The following is a 19,461-nucleotide window of genomic DNA, read 5'->3' on the forward strand; positions in this document are numbered from 1 at the left end:
ACATCTTACCTGGCAGGAGCAGCTGGAACTGGCTCCTCCAGGGAAATATGCTGCTAGAAGTGGCATCAGTTTAAAAGAGCGGCGTTGTTTTGGTGAGAATGTGTAGAAAAAGAAGGAGAAGGGTCATCTCAAAAGCATCGTATTGTCCCTACTGGCTGTGAGCATGTGGAAATTAATCTTGTACTTTTTTCTGTTTCTTTGTTTTTCCCACACACACAAACATTGTCTTTGGAAACAGCAGGTCCCTCTTCTCATTAATGTCTGAAAAACCCAATGATATTGAATAAGAAAATTACTTGCAGTAATTTAGCTAATATGCAAGTTGGAGGCTTTAACTACCTAATAAGAAAATACTGAATTTCTTTAGGCCTCACTGAAGAGCCTCAGATATTTTTTTTCCAGTTGATGCATATGGTTAGCGAATAGCACTGAGTAGTTTGGTGCCAGCATCAGTATCATCTTCAACTTTTCATCCTTCAGTATCTAAATTGTTAGTCTTCTCTTCTATTTTTAATTAAAAAGTTGGATGAGAAGTGGTAAACTTGCAGGCAGTTACTCATGATTTTTCTTCAAACCATTAAGTATTTTAATTTATTTTTTTGCTGGTCTAGCGCAAAAGATGGAACATCACAAACACACTGAAATAAGTATAAAAGACAGTGAAGCATCTCTGTGCTTCACAGCCTTGTACGATTGATGAGCTGTGAGGGAGGACAACACCGGCTGGGCTGGAGGACAACTTCTTGCAGTGGTTGCCTGCCTTTCTGGGTATTAGAAGGATTACCCAAAATAGGAACCAGCCAAATAATTTTGGCCCCAGTGCCCACAGATGGATTTTCAAACTGCCCGATGCTTGTTATAGATGGAAAAGAAAAAGAGGGGCGTAGGATGCTGTGTAAATAACACCCAGGAAAAGATGCTCTATCGAACAGTCTGCAGTGTGATAAACACTTGCTTCTGCAGAAACAGGGGCAATTTTCCAAGCTGGCCATAAACTGCATTGCTTCAGAAAGTTTATAAATAATTGCCTCCAAAATGTGCATGCAGAGCTCGCAGTTAAAGTAGAGCACAAAGTAAAATAAGAAGTTGCTATTTACAGTGTAAAAATCCTTCCTCACATCACAGTGCATATTAAAAAAAAAAAAAAAACCCAAAAAAAAAGCCCCCAAACCTTTTTTCTGTTGGGTTTTTGGGTTTGGGTTTTTTTCCTCTCTGGCTCAACTTGGTTTTCCTTGTAGTGGAAGAATAGTAGTCTGTGGTTTGGAGGCAGCGTTTCAAGCAAGGTGAGCTCGGCAGTGATACACGGCATGCTCCTCTAGAGCATCCCCTTTGGGGTTGTTTCAGCGCTCACTTTCTTGTTAAGAAAAAATTGAACACGCCATATACCATGATAACGAGGTTCTGGCATCCTTTTGACAGTTGGAGCTCTTGGCAGCTGTTTTTCTTCTTCCCAACTTCTGACGGCAGGAGGAAGAGCCTGAAGACAAAGCAGTGGTGTTTGCTGGAGCTTCAGGAAGCCTGTGCTGTCAAGGCTACGCTGAGTGCAGGGCAGCGTATTGGGTGGCTTTTGTTCCCTTCCTTTCTCACACTCGTCGTACTTAATATGAGTCCTTCTGCTGCCTTGTTGGAAGAGATCCGTTGTTATACAGAGAATAAGCCAGGCTTCTCATATCCCAGCAATAATCATTCAGATGGGAAGGGGTAATGGGGTGCCTGGGGATGGAGAGACTAGGCAAGTGTGCATTTGGCTTGGCTGCCCCTTTAAATTAGCAAAGGACCCTTAAAAATAACAAACTTTTGGATTTTTCAGGCTGTTGCATCCTGCAAGTTCAACCTTTTGTCACATCAGAGTAGACAGGGGAGTTGTCTGTGTCTCCTTGCACTGTGCTGTAGCATCCGCTCGAGTTGAGCGGTGCCTTTGCGAAGGTACAGGGCACTGCTGCAAGCTCAGGGGAGGAGGAGGAGGCTGGTTGCCTGCGTGGTTTGTTGAAAACATTGAGAGACTGCTGTTAGGTGTGCTTTCATACTTGGCTGTCTTCATGCGAATATCCCAGTCTGCTGGTAACTCTGATAATTCTGCATTACTTGTTATTCTGCCACTGGAGCTGTATTTCGGCTGATGCAACCCGCAGGGCTTCTGGAGAGCCCTTTGCTCTGGGCGGGTCAGCCCCCACCTGCAGCTCAGCTTGCTGCACAGTCCCAGGGATATGGAGGAGCTGCTAGCCATGAGAGTGGCAGCAGCAAGAAGGGGCTGTCCTTGGGTAGAAAACCCCTGGGTTTGTGCAGAAGGGAAAAGGAAATGCAATGTGAGCTGACTGGGGTTGGTGTGAGCTAACAAGGATGTGCCGTAAAGTAGGAGTGGAAGCTCAAAAACGTGTGCAGGCTTCCCCCGCCCCCCCATGATTGCCTCTGCATTCTTTCCTCCTTGTGACTTTGCTGGGAACAAGCTGCTCTCTGCTGACCAGGCGTAGAATCGGCTCTAGAATGCAAATCTGCACACGGGGTGAATTGTTTCTTAAAACTCATTTTAAGCATTTGATGCTCTTCTTTCTTTAGAGAGGACTGAAAAATGACTAAGTTCAGCCAAAGTTTTGAATTGCCTTGTCTTTTAAGAATTATTTCAGGAAAAAAAAAATAGGATAACACAGCTGAGCTTGGAGTACTTTGTATCAATACTTGACTAGTATAAGTCCCAGTGTTGGTTTTGATCCTAACATCTTCACTCTTATTTTTAGGTCCAGAGCATCATTCGTTCCCAAACCAGCATGGGCATGCGCCACAGAGACCGCTCTACAACAGGGAACACGCTGAAAACTGGCTTCAACTCTGCGCTGACAACATACTTCTTTGGGGCGGATCTGAAGGGGAAGCTGACAATCTCCCACTTCCTTGACTTCCAGCGCAAACTACAGCATGACATCTTGAAGCTTGAGGTTTGGGATATTTTTACGTATGGGGGAGGGCAGTGCAGCATGGACTGTGCTGCAAGAGCAAGAGTACGGGAAGGGTTCAAAGGGAATTACTACAGCTGCTGCTCATAGGACTCGCATATCAAACCTGTTGTTAAATTTCTGATGAGCATTTTGGTGCCTATGGCACCCCCAGGAACATGCTGAGGTACTTAGGGACATTGTTTAGTGGTGGACTTGGCAGTGCTAGGTTAACAGTTGGACTGGATGATCTTAAAGGTCTTTTCCAACCTAAATGATTCTATGATTCTGTCTCCAGCTGTTGTCAGTAGCTGCTCTTGCAGAGTTGCAGCAGCAGCCAACACATCCTGGGTGCATGTCCCTCCACATGGTGCTTGCCTTGCTGTTGCCTTGGCACTGCTGATGGAGATGATTGAGATGATTTAGGAAAAAAATAATAGAGGCTGTGAATATTTTGTTGCTACATTACTGAGAAAGGTTTATCTTGGCCCTAATGAGCAAGCTGTGCCCTGAAGGACCAGGGTTTATAACATTCCTAAAACTCTTCATTGCTGCTTTTGTCCCTGTCTTCTTGTTTGATTCACTAATCTGAATATTTCTGCTATGTAAGTGTTCAAGCTGTGTTTGAATCCTGCTAAACAGGTGTTCTTTTATGTGACCTCCATTATTCACTCCTGGATTAATGTGCTTTATAAGAAATGTTGTCCATCTCTTCAGAGTTTTTTACTTTCCAGTTGAATTGAAGGTCTTTTTTCTTGGCATTACTATGAGTTAACAGCAGCTCCACATCTCCTGCTCCTAGTCACATAGCCTGAACTTAAGCATCAAGCTTCAAAATTTTGGTTCTTTTAATTAAAGTGAGTACAAAAACAGGAACTGGGAACTCCTCGGTCTGTGTCTTGGCTCGCAAGTGGAGCTGACTCAGAAACAGTGCCCTTCTCTGTAGCAGGCTCAAAGGTTCAACCTGGCTTGAGAAAGCCAGGCTTCTGTTTGCATCAGAAATGAGGATTTGTGCACAAGATCTCTCCACAACCATAACCTGTTAAGACAACAGTATTTGGAGCTCAGTACTGCTTCAGTCTGATGTATGAATGTCTGCATGCTCAGGTTGTGTGATCCAGCTAATGAAAGCATTTTATTAAGTTCCTACTAAGTAAGTCATTGCAAACTTAACCTGAATTTATTCCCTTTTTTATTTGGGGTTTTATGAATCTCAGTAAGAAACTAACCCAAGGACTATTTTTTTAATGCAGGGAATTGTCCAGTTCACTGACTTTATTTGACTAGTCATAAAAACAGGGGGTATGGCTTTGCATTTGCATGGGGAATACACAGGTTAAAGGCAGTGTTCTTTGTGAACTGGAAAATGTCAATTCCTCAGTGCCTCTGCAAATTGAAACAAATTAAATACTTTTCAAAGCTAAGAAACATAAGCTGAAACTCAAACACAAAGGGAAGGGAAATGGAAATTATTCTATCCTCATTTGCTGTCCTGCTCTGGTTTCGCTGCCATGTTCACTCCAGGGGTCGGCAATGGGGAGTCACTGAAGTATTTCTGACCCTGTGCTGGAGTCCTGTGCTCCTTCCACGGGTCCCCACTTACCGCATTAAGAAGCGATGGGGTGTTTTTCAGTTTCATGGTACTTGTTCTTTTCCTCCTGCAACAGTTTAGTATTAATTTAGGTTTTAGTGATTACAGTCAATTGTGTGTCTTGCTGGTGGATGTTAGTTGCCTTTCTAACAAGTTAGTTATTAGTTGGGGACAGTACAAGGTATTTATGTCTTGGTAAGTTAATGAGTATAATAAATGCATTATTACTGAATTACAGCACCCTTGAGCACAGCACCATGCTGTGCTTAGCATTTTTAATACCCATTTTAACTGAGAAATTGACATAGGCAAAGGTAACAGTTCTGTTCTGCCAAACAATTTTTTCCAGAGTTCATGATAAAGTAACTGACTTTTCTGTTTGTCGTTCTGATTTAGGCAACACAGGCCTATTGCTGTCCTCTGCATTATGCTACGTGCCCTCTCTCCTCTTCTGCGTTTATCTCTTTTGACATGATCTTCTACCTTGTCTCCTTGCTTCACATTTGCTGTGTCTGTTCACAGTTAAGTGGCTTTTCACACAAGTGTCTGGTGGGTTTGCATTGCTCCTTTTCCAGGGAGTGCTCTCATGAACTCAGCCACTTAAAAAACGTGGTAATTCAGAGAAGAGACATCTGAAGTGTTTACCTTGACCCATGCAAATGAGAAGAATGTGAAAAGTGGCACTACAAAATACTGTACTACAGAGCATCAGGTAACTCACATGGCTGATTTTTAATGGCTTCACTTGTTTTATGTGTCTCTTTGGCAATAAGCCTGTGAGCACAGTGGTCCTTTGTCAGCCTTGTGTTTGACTACCCATGCAGATCACCTCTGGATCCTTCTCTTGGCGTGGCTAGTGTTACCAGTGGACAAGAAGCAGCAGAAAGGAGCTGGTGGCAGATCTGCCAGCGGCTCAGCTGAACTCTTGTGCCCTTATCTACTCATCCTTTGCTGGATTAGCAAAATTAGTAAATGGTCTGAAGCTAGGATGTTTATTTGAAAACAAGCTTTTGTTCATGTTTGATGTCTGAACTCCAGAAAAGGCTTTGATAAAACGCACCATGAGCAGGTCTGAATAATATCTCATGGTGCAGCCCCCAAATGCCACGGTGCTTCTGTTCTCAAACTGGAATACTTGCTTTCTCTCTTCCGAAAGAAACCTACTTTAAGTAAGACCTTTCTTAAAGCGGTTTTCCTTTTGGCTCAGGATCCAGGCATATCTGCAGTTAATACACTTGAGAGCTGGTTTCTTCTGCAGACTGTGAAGGTGGAACAATAGCTTCTGAGTATCTGAACCCACTTGTCTCTTACTGATTTTGGTTCATTTTCTTACCAAAATATTCACACATATTTCTTGTTAAGATTGAGCAGAAACTTTCTCAGAGGAATTAGATCAGACAAAGCCCTGAACATTTCAGTGTTCTTTGTGGCTGAAGTGCTGACAGTATGTTTAAGTAAACATGGCCTGATGTTTTCTTTTTCCCTTCTGCTTTTTTTTTTTTTATTTTTATAAAAGTACATTTTCCATCATTTTATGGAAACTCAGTAATCAGCTCAGTTGCAGAAAGGGAAGGATGAGAAGAGTAACCACAGCCAGAGGGAAAGGAGAAGCTTTGAATGTTTATTACAGCTTTTTGTGGTTCAGCTACTTGCGAAAGCTGTGGCCACCTTGTGTGGCGGGGTGGCCCAACTTAGCTAAGGCTGAGCCACTGGAGCCGACCCACGGAATGGGGCAGGCTCCCAGTAAAGTCCTTGCCTTTTTTCTTACTGTGTTCAAGCTGCCTTGCATTGGCACCTACAGAAAGATTTCCTTTCTTCTTGTCACTTAGCATCATAAACAAGCTTGTCTGGACAGGCTCTGCAGCTATAACGTGTCCTGTCAGGACAGACGATATTGGGCTCGAATGGTGCCTTTTTCGAGTGAAAGTACTGTGTGTTAGGAAGATGAATAGGACTTGAAATCATTGTTTATGCTATTTCTGCTTGTTAGTGTCTGTCCTAGATATTCCTATGTCCTTGGTGGACCAAGAGGAATCCCAGCCAGGCCACGGGTTTCTTCCAGCCTAAATTTTTCTATGATTCTGTACGTGCATGTAGAAACGACGTGTTTGCCCTTTGTTCCCCACACCTGTGTCACCCTGAAAGGGAATGCAAAACTTGCTAATAGCAGTGATTTAATATCCATATTTAGTCACCTTTTATTTCTCCAGGTCTCTTTCTGCGAGCAGTGGGGTATGTGCCAATGGTGTAAGAGCTTGGTAAAGAAATTTTTTTTCCAAATTGCCTGCAGTGAGATTTCTATAGCACATTGTTTCCCTGACAGTTACTCACAGAAGGCATTTGTTCTCAGCTGAATTGGTGAAGCAGATACTAATCCAGCCCTGCGCCTTGTAGGTGTGGGCCTGTCTTCCTGGTGGGAGACTCCGCAGCTGTAGAGGCAAGGTTACTGCACAGCTTTGAGCAACTCCACATCTCGGTCTGGTGTGATCTGGGGACTACACTTTGAGCTGGGGGGATGCAGCTTCCCATGGAGGAGCTTGCCAGATAGGTTGAAGAGTCAGGTCCTCGTGCAGGTGTGTATCCTTATATTTAAACATAGGGACCTTTGCAGATTGTTTACTCAGGGATCAAAGATGCCCCAGTAGCGGTCCCTCCCAAGCAAAAGGTCTTCCAAGTACTGAGGCGAAGAGAAGTGAAATGGAATTCTATGAGAATATGGCAGAGGTACCACACGTCATTGCTGCCGTCCAGATCCTTTATTTTATGTGTCTGTTCTGTGACAGGTGATGGGAGACTAACTTCTTCACCCTGGAAATTCCTGTGTTCATGACCAATGCCAATACAATTCCTGCTTGGCTTGTTTGGTTTTTAAGAAGAAGGGGTGACAGATGCCCTTCCATCTGCGTGTGTCTCTTTAGGAAGGCCTAGATCTTTTTGGATCTCGACCCTGTCTTAATGAATATTGTGGTTTCAGAAGGCATTTCTAATGTTTTGCAGTCTGGTTTTAGGGTAATAAGTTGACTCCATAAATGTTCTGAGTCCCAGTGCTGGGGTAGTTGGTATCTGAGTAACCCTGTACCATGTATTAAAAAGTACTGTGGTGTTAGCAGCTTGCTCGAGATTTTCTGCTTTTTGCCTTGTTTCTATATGGGCTTGCAAGCTGATAACAGATTTCCAGTGATTTGTTAACATAGGCAACAAAGTTTGCAGTCATGAGTCGCATATCTTTGTATCTCCTGCAGAGATTTAAGTGAAAAAAAGAGTAGCTTCAGTAAATTGTTTTGACTGGCCTGAAAAATGAAGTCTGGCAGTGTCAGATTGGCTACGCTTTGTAAGAAAGGGCCCAAAACTTGGGCTTTTTTGAAGGTCAATTTACTATTGAACTTATACAAGACATTTTTATTTTAAGTTAAATTTACGGTAGTCTCTGCTGTGGTTAGCTGTGTTGTCTCACAAAGTTGTCCTTCACCTGCTGATCCGCTTACAGTCAGCTTCACTGCTGGCCTGGCCACTGTGGGAGCAATGATGGTAGGTGCCCTTTTTTTTTTTTAATGAATTCCTCCTTCTCTGCATCCTGAAATGGATTTTGTATGCTTACATAGTTTTGTCAGTTCTATATGTAGTTCTATATCCTCTATATCTGTATCTCTTCCTTTAGTCCCCTACTAGTTTTCTTTTTCTTCATGTGGTCCTTATATATGAAAAGCCAAACCAGCACTTGTGGAATTCTCTCTTTAGTGGGGCGATTAACAGCAGCTATAGAAGTTGCTTGGGTCCTTTGTTAGTGATTTCCTGACCTGGTTGCAGGCTTACCAGAGGTGGCTGTCACTGTGGCATCTCTGATGTGCAAAGGTATTAAGGAATGGTTTGAGTCACCTGGGATGCACCAGTGAGGCTGTGGTTTGAGGTATTAATAGATACACTTTGAAACCATTCAGTGTGCCGTGGGGAAGGAGGGGAGAACGGGCTGATCGTTAAATACAAAAAGCCTAAAGTGTGCCTCAGGGGTCCTCTGTTTATCCCAGAGGATGAGCAATTCAGTGGGAGGGTGAGGTGGGGGTGCAGCACTGGGAGGACCCAGGCTCAGTAAAGCGTACCGCATGGCTTGCGAGCTCCTCCCTCCTCCCTCCGAAAGCACAAGCGCTGTAGCTGGGTCATGAGCAGTGGGGAGGCAGGCCAAACCCCAGGGCTAGTTGAAGGGCAGACAATGGCTGCTGTGAGAGGGAACCGCCAAAGCACAGAATTAGAGCAGGGAGAAGAATATGAATAAGCTGAAAATAAAATTAAAAAGCAGATGCTTTTTAGGCAACCAAAGAAAAACCTGGAGCAGCTTGGTTTTTACATTTGTGTTCTGGTGTGTTGCCTAGGAGCTTCTTCCCTGTTAAGACAACAGACCAAATGTGTGCTTACAAACTGCCTGTGCAGGTGCAGGATGGATGCTGTGAAGCTGAGAAACATGGGAGATGGCGATGGAGGATCAGATCTGTTTACTGAGGGGAGAGCTCTTATGGTTGATCCTCTGCTACCCGGTTGTCCCTTTGTGCTATTAACACCATGTTCAGCCTGAACCTCTTCTCTTGGTCAATCCCAGCTGGCAGAGGCAGATTAGGAATGAAGGGATCAGCAAATGGCATGTCTTGGAGATCATACCTGTCTCTGTCTGAGTCTGAGAGCACATGCTCTGAGTATGTGGCACTATTGTCATCCCCTGACTCTAGTTTCAAGTTATGTTCAACGTCTTTGTCAACAACATGGACAATGGGACTGAGTGCCCCCTCAGCAAGTTTGCCGATGACACTGAGCTCCGTGGCGCGGTCGATACCTTGGAGGGAAGGGATCCATCTGGAGCGAACTTGACAGGCTTGAGAGGTCGGCCTGAGCAAACCTCATGAAATTCAACAAGGCCAAGTGCAAGGTCCTGCGCTTGAGTCGGGGCAATCCCAAGCACTAATAGAAGCTGGGTGGAGAACGGATTGAGAGCAGCCCTGAGGAGAAGGACTTGGGGGTGTCAGTGGATGAGAAGCTCAACATGACCAGGCAGTGTGCCCTTGCAGCCAAAATAGTTAACCATATCCTGGGCCACATCAAAAGAAGTGTGGCCAGCAGGCCAAGAGAGGTGATTCTCCCCCTCTTCTCTGCTCTGGTGAGACCCCACCTGGAGTCCTGCTCTGGGCCCCCAACATAAGGAAGACACGGACCTGTTGGAACAAGTCCAGAGAAGACTGTGAAAAAGAGGGCTGGAGCACCTCTTCTATGAAGACAGGCTGAGGGTTTTGAGGTTGTTCAGCCTGGGGAAGAGAAGGCAGCACTGAGACCTTATAGCAGCCTTCCAGTACCTAAGTGGACCTACAGGAAGGCTGGAGAGGGACTTTTTACAAGGGCATGTGGATTTAGGATGAGGGGAATGGCTTTAAACTGAAAGAGGGTAGCGTTAGATGAGTTATTAGGAAGAAATTCTTTATTGCGAGGGTGATGAGGCACTGGCACAGGTTGCCCAGAGAAGCTGTGGATGCCCCATCCCTGGAAGTTGAAGGCCAGGCTGGATGGGGCTCTGAGCAGCCTGGTCTAGTGGGGGGTGTCCCTGCCCATGGCAGTGGGGTTGGAACTAGATGATCTTTAAGGTCCCTTCCAACCCAAATCATTCTATGGTAGCCAGTAACCTTTAAACAGCTCTGGAAGGAAAGAGGAACTTGACACTGAGGCTTTTTCCCTCAGAAGTCCTTACTAGAGTCAGGGTTGGACAAAGTCATAATGGGTTTGGTGCCGAGGAGAGAGGAATTATCAGGCTTATTCCTGCAGATCTATATACTCCCTTTTCTGTGTTAGAATTTCTAAGGAATAGAAATAAAGCTGATGACTATGACTTTTGTGATGGATAGCAATGAAGGTGTTGTGGATGGCAGAAAATTTTGTGACATCCCCGGTTAAAAATGGGATCATCTGCCCACCGTGAATAATTTCATGTCAGGGAACTCTAGTTAAGGAGTCACAGCCCAGTGTACACATATGTAAGCTGGGAATTTTAAGGCAGGTAGTTGAAGAGATTTGGACAGTTCATCATGTGTTGATGGCATTCAGAGCTTCTGGAAGCCTGCTTTTGTCTTGCTGTGTGAATGGAAGGGGTCCTGTGAAGCTGTCAGGTTGACTGTACTGTCTCAGGATTTGAGGGAAGGCTGGCATTTAGTTTTTGTCCAATGTCAGCCAAAGATTTGGTAAGACTTCAGAGTGAAATGTTAGTATGGAAAATAAGTATAAGTTATGAGGCCATGGCATGTGCAGCTTAAAGGAAATACAGAAGGGAGAGATAACTGTCTCAGTAAACATGAGGAGTCACTATGAAGAAGAGTGAAGCAAGTAATTTTCATCAATCAGTAATGGCAGAGCAGGTAATGAAAGACTTAAAGGTGCACCAGGGAAAGTTCAGTTTAAATAAAACACAGGTTGAATTTTAGTCCCTTTTTTCATTAAGAAGGGAGAGTGCTAGCTGGTATGTGGGTGGGTGGTTCACTGACATGGGTGAGGTACCGAAAGCTGTGCTTCATGCCTCTATCAGAAGATGCCATAAACCAGGGGTCCTCAAACTACAGCCCGCGGGCCAGATACAGCCCCCCAGGGTCCTCAATCCGGCCCCCAGTATTTACAGCACACACACACGCACCCGGACACCCCAGGGGTTGGGGGGGGAACCAAGCAGCTGCAGATGACTGCCTGCCACTTCATCTGTGCGCCAGCCCCCTGTTTAAAAAGTTTGAGGACCCCTGCCATAAACACTACTCCTAACTAATTCCTCCCCAGTACAGGCTGCAAAAGCAAGTGGGGAAATCATCCATGCCAGAGAAGTCAAATCCTTCCAGGGCCTCTGAAAAGCGGAGGAAGAGTCAGGTATCAGCTGTGGGGTGGTTTAGGGGGCTCAGGTTCATAAGAGCACACCAGGCATCTGCATGTCAGCTGTGAAAGGCTTGGTGAGACATCCTGAGGGTGCTAACCAGTGGGCACACCAGCCCCTGGGCTCTGCTTAGGTCAACCCTGTGCTCAGCCTGTATGAGCATGGGAAGACGCTGTCTGGCTGTGTGGTTGTCTTCAACATACCTATTAGATTGAAATCAAGTAAAAGCACTCAGGCAGCCACTTAAGTTGTGTCTTAGCTGTAACTTGGATCCACTCCATCAGCAGTGACAAGTGAGTAGTTGCAGCGCTACAACTGGCACTGACGTGCTGAGATGAAGAGCAGTGACACCAAAGTGGTACCCAGCATCAAGCCGAGAACACCTTGTGGTCAACAGACCAAAATAGTAGTGCAGAAGCGTCCCAGTGAAGCTGGCATGGGTGTGACAATACATTTGCATGGAGGTGCTGCAGCTGCTTGTGAGCATTGCTGGGACACTGCTCAAATGCACAGGAGCAGCTTTGCCATCTTCTCATTTGGGATGGGTGCTTCACGGACTGATTAAAGCAACCATTGCAATTCTGGTGAGAAAACACCCATTATGGTATATGCTGCTTTGCTTGTATTTGAACTGTGTGACTTAAATGTGGTTGATGCAGCGGCTCTGCAGGGGAAGCCACTTGTGGATTTTATTGGAATCTATTTATTGCATCGTTAGTAGCAGTAGAGGGTTTTGCTCTGTAACATCAGGCTCCTTTGGTTTATGAAGTGTGTATAAATCCACTCCTGAGCTCCCGCAGTGCAGTGCGCCCAGCCCTGTGCTCATGCAGGCAGCAGAGCCTTTTGTTGGACTCCAGTAAATAAAATCCCAGGAGTGGCATTTTAATTAATTACATTGCCACAAAAGTGTGTGTGGAGGTTTGTATCACTGAGTCCATAAAACAGAAGGGATAAGTTAGTTGGCTTAGATACTTTTGTACGTGTGCATTATTCAGTTCAAGAGCCATATAGCCCCAGAAGTTGATGGGCAAGAAGCTGGGGATGTCTGTGTGAGCAGCTGGAGTGCAGCTGTACGGCTGCGTTAGCTGGGTGATGTACCTGGGCACATAAGCCCCATACAGATGAAGCCTTCAGACCAAGGCTCAGTACTCGCACAGGATTTCATGCTGGTGCTGGGTTTCATGCTGTTAGTGAGGCGCAAAAGGCAGGAACCATCTCAGAAGCTTCTGCAGCTTTATTTTGTTATTGCAGAGCCATTGCTGAGGCCTTTGCTATGTCCCAGTTAGCTGATGAAAATCGAAGCAGATGTTTGTGGCTGTGTGTTTTCCATCTTCCCGTGGACCTTTAAGTACAGTGACTACAGGAGCATGGGCAATGTGTTTTATTAATCACAGAAAAAAAAAGTGAAATGTTTATCACCCAGTGGGCTTGCTGTGCTTCCTTGGGTGAAAAAAGTCAGCCAGCTTCTTAAGCATGACCCAAAATAAGTATAAAGTAAATACAAATAGAGTCCTGCATGATAACAGCGTGCTAAAATTGCTGGTTGAGAGGTTTCTGACGAGCAATTCTTTTAGCAGATGTCTGACTTTTGCCTCATCCTTCTGGTATACGAACAAATGCTTTAGTCCTCTTGCCCTTTTTCCCCTTTCGGGCTCCAAAGATGGAACTATTCTGCACCTCCACATGTTGCTGGCTTTGATTTTGTTGGTGCATTAAGGACATAGGAGAAGGACACAGGCACTCCCTTTTCCCTGCTATGCTGAATCAAGCTCCTGCAAACTTATTTTTATTGGGGAATTGAGTGCCAAGGTCAAGCAGAAACAGGTAAACTCCAGCAGGAAGAGAGCTATGTTTCTTAATAAAATTGTGTATATCACTTCCATGGAGACTTCCATTTGTGTTTTTCAAGTGTAAGGGTTTGACTCAGGTACTTGTGGCTCTGCTGTCCTGTGGGTTTCCCTGCGGGGGTGGCGGGACGCAGGAACTTGTACTGCTTCTGAACTTTCTCATTCAGTGAGCATGTAGGATGTTAAAGCGGCTTCATTCTTTCCACTGAGGTACCAGGAGCATTGTCAAGGGCAGGAGTGGCAGTAATAGAGTCGGGTCTATTTTTTAATGCGTAATTAATTTTTTTTAATGCATAATTAACAAAAAAAGCAACAGTGGGAGGTGGTTTTTCATCTCTTTCCTCTCTCCATCCCAGCAGTTGGGCAAGTGCTTCCCTTAAATTTATCCATGTATCCTTTTCTTTTAGAATTTTTAATTTCATCCTCTTCAGGTTTCCTTCCTTTCATTCTCTGACTGCATGAAATTTCAAGACACAGATCTTTTTAGAGCTGGCAAGAAGTTATTTTGATTCATGAGGATGTTCAGGTGCAGCCATCTTTACATAACCTTTTTTAATTGCTCATTAAATGTAACAAGTTGTTGGTGATGGGAATTAATTTTTTCCCCTTGCAGGCAGCAGTGGCATGCCAAGGTCAGTGAAACCTCAAAAGCATCTATCAAACACCTGGTCTGCTGGGATTGCACTGCCACTGACAGATGTACATTTTTAACCTGGCTGCTACACATTCACTTGAGCTGCTCTCCGAGAGCAGAGGGAAAGCATTCAGAGGATTGGATTTTTCTCATGTGAAAATAGTTCCTTTTTCTTTATTTATTTTTTTTAAAGATAAAGAGAAGCAAGCTGGTAGCACTGGGAGCATTTTTCCTGACCTGATCCAGCTGTAGAACCCACACTTGAGTCCAGGGAATCAGGCAGGGGAGGCAGTTAATGAGCAATTAAAGAATTCCGATGCTCTGCCTAGTTTTATGAGACTGAAAAGTGGTTTCCAAACCCGAGGACTTTGCGGTGCTCTCTGCCTGTCGCTGTTGGAGCAGGGACTGCCATCAGCAGCAGGCAGCGTGCCAGCTTGGCGCAGCCTGTGTTGCAGCATGCCGGGGCAGGAGCTGCTGCTGCAGCGCTGCAGGCAGGGAGCCTCTCAGCCTGCTCCAGACATTGGAGGTGGGTCGTGGTGGTTGTGGTTTGTGTCTCTATGGGTTATACAGCTCTGGACCGACTTTTTCTGAGCAGTCTGGGTTTGCAGAGTGGTGCCCAGAACAGCCTCTGCACAATGGTTCAGCCCGGGTTTGGCATTTCCTCCTCTGCATTCTTCCCATTTGAGTTTCTCCTGCTGTTGGTAGCTCTGATAGTCTTCAGACCTGTTTCTTTGAGTGCTTTTTACCAAATAATATAATTGGGCTTTGTTGATCCCATTTGGTGGCTCTTTCCAGGCTGCCCAAGCAGTATGTCAGGCTGTATGTGGAGCGGGCTGGGCTTCACCTTGCAAAACCCAGTGTTTTAGATCCATGTGCTTTGGAACCTTTCAGCATAATTAACAAAAAAATGTAATATTTTGAGACCTTTGATCTTTCCAAAGAAAAAGCCTGTAGAAACTTTTGCCTTTCTTTTTTGGCAGTAATTTGGTGCCTGTGCAAACACTGCAGCTTACTCCCAAATGTATTAATTTTTTTTTTTGGACAGAGGACATTGCTGGGATTTAGGAAGATGTACAGTGTTTCCCCCCCGCCCTTTTTTTTCTTCCTCTGTCATATTTGTATATGCAACTTGACAAGAGATCCTGACAGCCTGCTTCTCCAGAACAGTAAACAGAGCCAGTGCTGCAGTAGTCTGCAGATAAATAATGTATTACAGCCTGTCAAATAAAGCTTTGAGCAAATACAATTTTAAAGGGTCATACATTGTGAATCTGAATATTACCCTACAAATCATTATTTCCCAGACCTTTTTGATTCCTTATTACGCACACCACAGCACTCAGAACAGTTCACCTTTTTCAACTACCCCTAAAACCTGACAGAATTAGTATTAGTAATATTTCTGCTATTGATGTTTGTTTAACCAGCTTAAATAAGCTCAGAAATCATCCCTCAACACTTTTCTTTCCGTCCAAAAGTCCTTGTACATTTTTTTTTTTTTGCTATCTCAATTGACATACATACATTTATTTTTTAGATGCTTCCTTTGAGATTTTAGGAAATACATATATATATTTGTTTGGGTTTTAGGAGAGGCCTTCCTAGAAATTTAAGAGCCTGTTAAAATACAGCTAGATATTTTGCTAATATGAGTGCTTAAAGAGGATAGAAACTATATTGCTGGTATGCCTGGTTACAGGTAGTTTGAAGTTCAAGAATTTCTATGTTAAATTTACAGAAGATGAGTTTAGGAGTATTTCTGAAAAGTAAAAACCTTCAGCTAATTAGTTGGAGATGCTGATTCTTGCACAGTGAGAGTACCATGCTTCGTGGTATTTGTGTTTAATATCCTTTTTAAAACTGATGTGACCGTGTTTCATATTCTTTCCTGGTGTTTATAGGCTAGCAGAGCTGTGCAGTAACTGTGGGATGAGCCCATGCACTGATAGGTATGGGCATAACTGCAGGAAAAGCAGCGCAGAGTATCGCGCCATCTGTGCAGCTCAGCAGTTGGTATTCCCATCAGCGTAAGTCTGGGGAATATAGATTCAAGTCCCAAAGCACAGACTGAGCTCATTCCCCGTCCCGTCGCCCCAGGGCTGCTGGAATGGTTACACTGTAGAGGTAATTGGGGAACAGCATGGGAAGTACCATGCTTTTTCTTTCGGCATTGCTTTAGGAGAAGTCTGAACTGTATTTTCATCATGCTGTGTTGTGTTACAGCTGGCTGTTTCTCTCTTGTGTTGATGGGCTTTGAGGCTTTTGCTGGTTTTGGTTGATCTTAAACACCATTTGAACCTATGCTGAGTCCAGCCACTGGAAAGGCATGATGGTTATTTTAACAGTCATCTTCAGCAAACCAAACCAAACAAAATAAACCACAGTTTAGTGTGCAGACCAAAAATGTGATGCCAGGCTAGGAAGGAGAAGAAATCTCACTTTTTCAAGCGTGAGGTTTTTACATCCATTTGTGGTTGTGTGGTGACGCTAAGCCCTCTCTGAGGGGTTTGGTGCTCTGGCATCCCTCCCTGGGCAGTTGCAGAGCTTGTGTTGCTCTCTTGGGCATAGTTCAGTCTGGTGGCAGCAATGGCAATACGCTGCTCCCTGCTTATTAAGCAGTTTTTTATACTTGCAGTCTTGGATTAGACAGGGTTTCAGCACTGGGGTTTTGGGTAGAAATTTTCCATATTAATGCCATTGGTTATGACAGATTTAATAAGGAGGGAGGAACGTCTGGTACCCAAGCTTGACTTTTCCTGAAGGAAGGATATCCTGGGGTCAAGTTAAAATTTTATCTTACGTTTTCTTTCTGAAACACCACCAGGTCTCAGCTGAAGCCATGTGTCCCACTGCACCAAGGCTGAACCGTAAGGGGGGATTCAGCCCTTGCCCCACAACATACAGCATGCCAGGGCTGCAGGTCTGCACTTACAGAGACACGATGCTGTTAGTACCCTAAACCTTCAGTTTAAATGACATTTCCTTGTTTTTCCCATTGTTTCTCAAACTGGAAAAGTCTGTGTTTACAAGGTGGATGGGCTGAGTCCGCAGAGGCATTTGCAATGCCCATCGCCACAGTTAAGGAGGTCCTCCTGCCTGTGCCAGATGGCTCCTTAACCATCAGAGCTGCTTCATTTCCCAGTAATGAAGCCTTGCAGCTGGTGGTGGCAGAAGGAGAGATGAAAGGAAACCAATGTTTCTGTTTAAGAAGTTCCAGCAGTTTTTTTGAATAAAGGTATTTCTCGTGATGGTGTCTCCTCATGGTTCGGGCTGGATGCTTCTCAGAAGCTGGCATGTGATTTCCCACAGGAGTAGGTGGATTAAGTGGGGGGGAAAAAACCCACAAAGTCTGGAAGCAGAGGGATTATGGATCTTTTGTTTTATGGTGGATCCTTGTATTCCCTTTCTATAAAGTTATGCAATTAAGGGGATATGGAAGCAGAGAAAATTGTCTGTTGATTTGCCTTGTGCTCTCCTCGTGGTGAAGCCTTTCCTCCGTGCATTGAAGGAAAGAGCAGTAGTTATTCAGACAGAAAGCTAAGCTAGAAGGAAGCTTACCCACATTTCAGCTCATAGAGGAACATGAAGATGTTCGTCCTGTCTGATGGGAAAGGGGTGGTTTGAGGGGGTAGGAATATTCAACACATGTTTAAGGTTATGGGTAGTCTTTTAAATGATTGTCAGAAGTATCCTAATATGGTATACAGACTGGCTACTGGGACTGGGCTAGTGAAGCCGGGTCAGGTTGGCAGTGGGAGAATGCTGTGCCCCATTTCTCCTGCCTTCTTACCCTCTCATAAACACCTTTGATTTCCTTGCATGTCATGTTGGCTTATAATGAATTTCAAAATACTGCCTATTACATTTTCTTCAGCGTCTTGGGCATCCTGGCTTGCAGGAAGAATACTGGAGAGTGTGTTATATTTTATTATTTACTGTATCCTTGCCACTGTGTTGATGCAGAATCCACTGCTGGCACCAAGTGGCTGCAGGCGGAAGCTGCTGTGAAGGTGTTGGACTTGACAGCCATCTGTGTTGCATGCATAGATTTTTGGGGCTGCAGTTCAGAGACGGGTAGGTCCCCCCTGTTCCCTCCCCAGCATCTCCAGTGGTGGGTGTCACATGCAGAAGCTGCTCCGTCCTGCACCTGCTGGTGCCCTGTGATGCCTACTGAGCAATTGCCTTGGCTGTGCTTGTCCTTTCTTTAAGATATATGAAAGGGAAAAAGGTTGTCAGAGGACTTGTTTGCTTGTAATAAATCTCAGTGTGCTCTGTCCTGTACTCCATCCTTGTGGGGTTTGCATTTTTTTTTCCCCCACCAAGTGAGTGGAAGAACAAACTGTGCAGTAATGTTACATGCATAAAGGCAAAGGATCGTGTTTATCTGGGAAAGGACACTTATTTTTTCTGCCTTTTCAAGTACCTGGTGGATTTTAACACTTAGCACTGTCCCTGGACTGTGTATTGAGTACTGAAAGAAAAATTACTGTAGGATTTGCATCCTCCTTTCTTTTCAAGTGGAGGCAGTGGGCAAGCTGTGTTTGATTGGCCAGAAGACATTCAAGAAGTCAGGAGAGCACAGATCTGGTACCTCTGCTCCTAGACAGGGAGATGGGAAAGGGGGTATCAGGGGTAGCTTTTTAACAAAAAAAAAAAGAAAAAAAAGTTGAAATCAAGATTTATCCACTCACATCATTTGTAACCAAGTTTCTTTATGAATACACAACTGCTAACATGGCAGAAAAAATAGGTAGAATTGTCTCACCAAAATTTTTCTGCATCTTTAAATGACATCCTCCCCAACTGATCCCTTCTGTAATTAATTTAAACGCATCTGACACTAGCTTGAAGATAAGTTTTGAATGTTATTTACACAACACCATGATTTTGTTGCTTTTTTTTCTCTCAGTTCAGTGGTGATTATATTTGAATTTGGGAACTCGTTGTTGACCAGCTCTTGCTTGCAAGCCCCTTTCTAGGCTGGCCTTTGCAATGGACATTGCTGTGTGCCTGTTTACGGGAGAGCGTAACGCTTGGCTTCCAGGATTTGACTTTGGGCATCCTTGAGTGTTTCAGTTTAACATTAAAGGTATTTGCTTTAAAGTGAGGTAAACCTGGAATAAGAAACATTAATTTCATGGTTTTCAGGCTTTTTGTATTTCTTGAGAGTAACATTTGTATGGTGTTTTGACTCGTCACTGCACCTGATGACGACCTGCAGAAATTAAAAGTTAGAACCAGTTTTAGAGCCCACAGTGATGGGGAATGAGTTGGTTTATTCACAGGGGTTTAGGACTGTTTTGTACTTTAAGGATATGTGTATAAATAAGTTATTTTAGTTCTTTCATCAGATTTGTTTTATCTTTATTTTGTCACTTAACACAATCTCCCAACTGCATGAGAAATGAAAAGACGAAAGCTCTTTTGTCTCATGCACCTGCTGCAGGTGAGGCTCTTGCTACTGCTGTGATCAAGACTTGGGTTATGGCAGTAGGGTAGACACTGTTTCATTTTCATTAAATTTTGTAAGATGCCAAAAATAGTGCAAGCATCAGCATGTTAATTGTGCTCCA

The 19,461-nt window shown here is 44.3% G+C and overlaps 1 protein-coding gene across 6 annotated transcripts in view; it reads left to right on the forward strand.

Annotated features, from left to right (window-relative positions):
* The window catches only part of MICU1 (mitochondrial calcium uptake 1), a 105,781-nt gene that overhangs the window by 66,459 nt on the left and 19,861 nt on the right, over window positions 1–19,461 (forward strand). For all 6 annotated transcript variants that reach the window (XM_055719640.1, XM_055719643.1, XM_055719642.1 and 3 more), the window contains one exon: window positions 2,736–2,933. In XM_055719640.1, coding sequence (XP_055575615.1) covers window positions 2,736–2,933 — 198 coding nt within the window. The remainder of the gene's footprint in view (window positions 1–2,735; window positions 2,934–19,461) is intronic.

This window comes from Falco cherrug, chromosome 9, assembly GCF_023634085.1.
Source record: "Falco cherrug isolate bFalChe1 chromosome 9, bFalChe1.pri, whole genome shotgun sequence".
Taxonomy (NCBI): Eukaryota; Metazoa; Chordata; class Aves; order Falconiformes; family Falconidae; genus Falco; species Falco cherrug.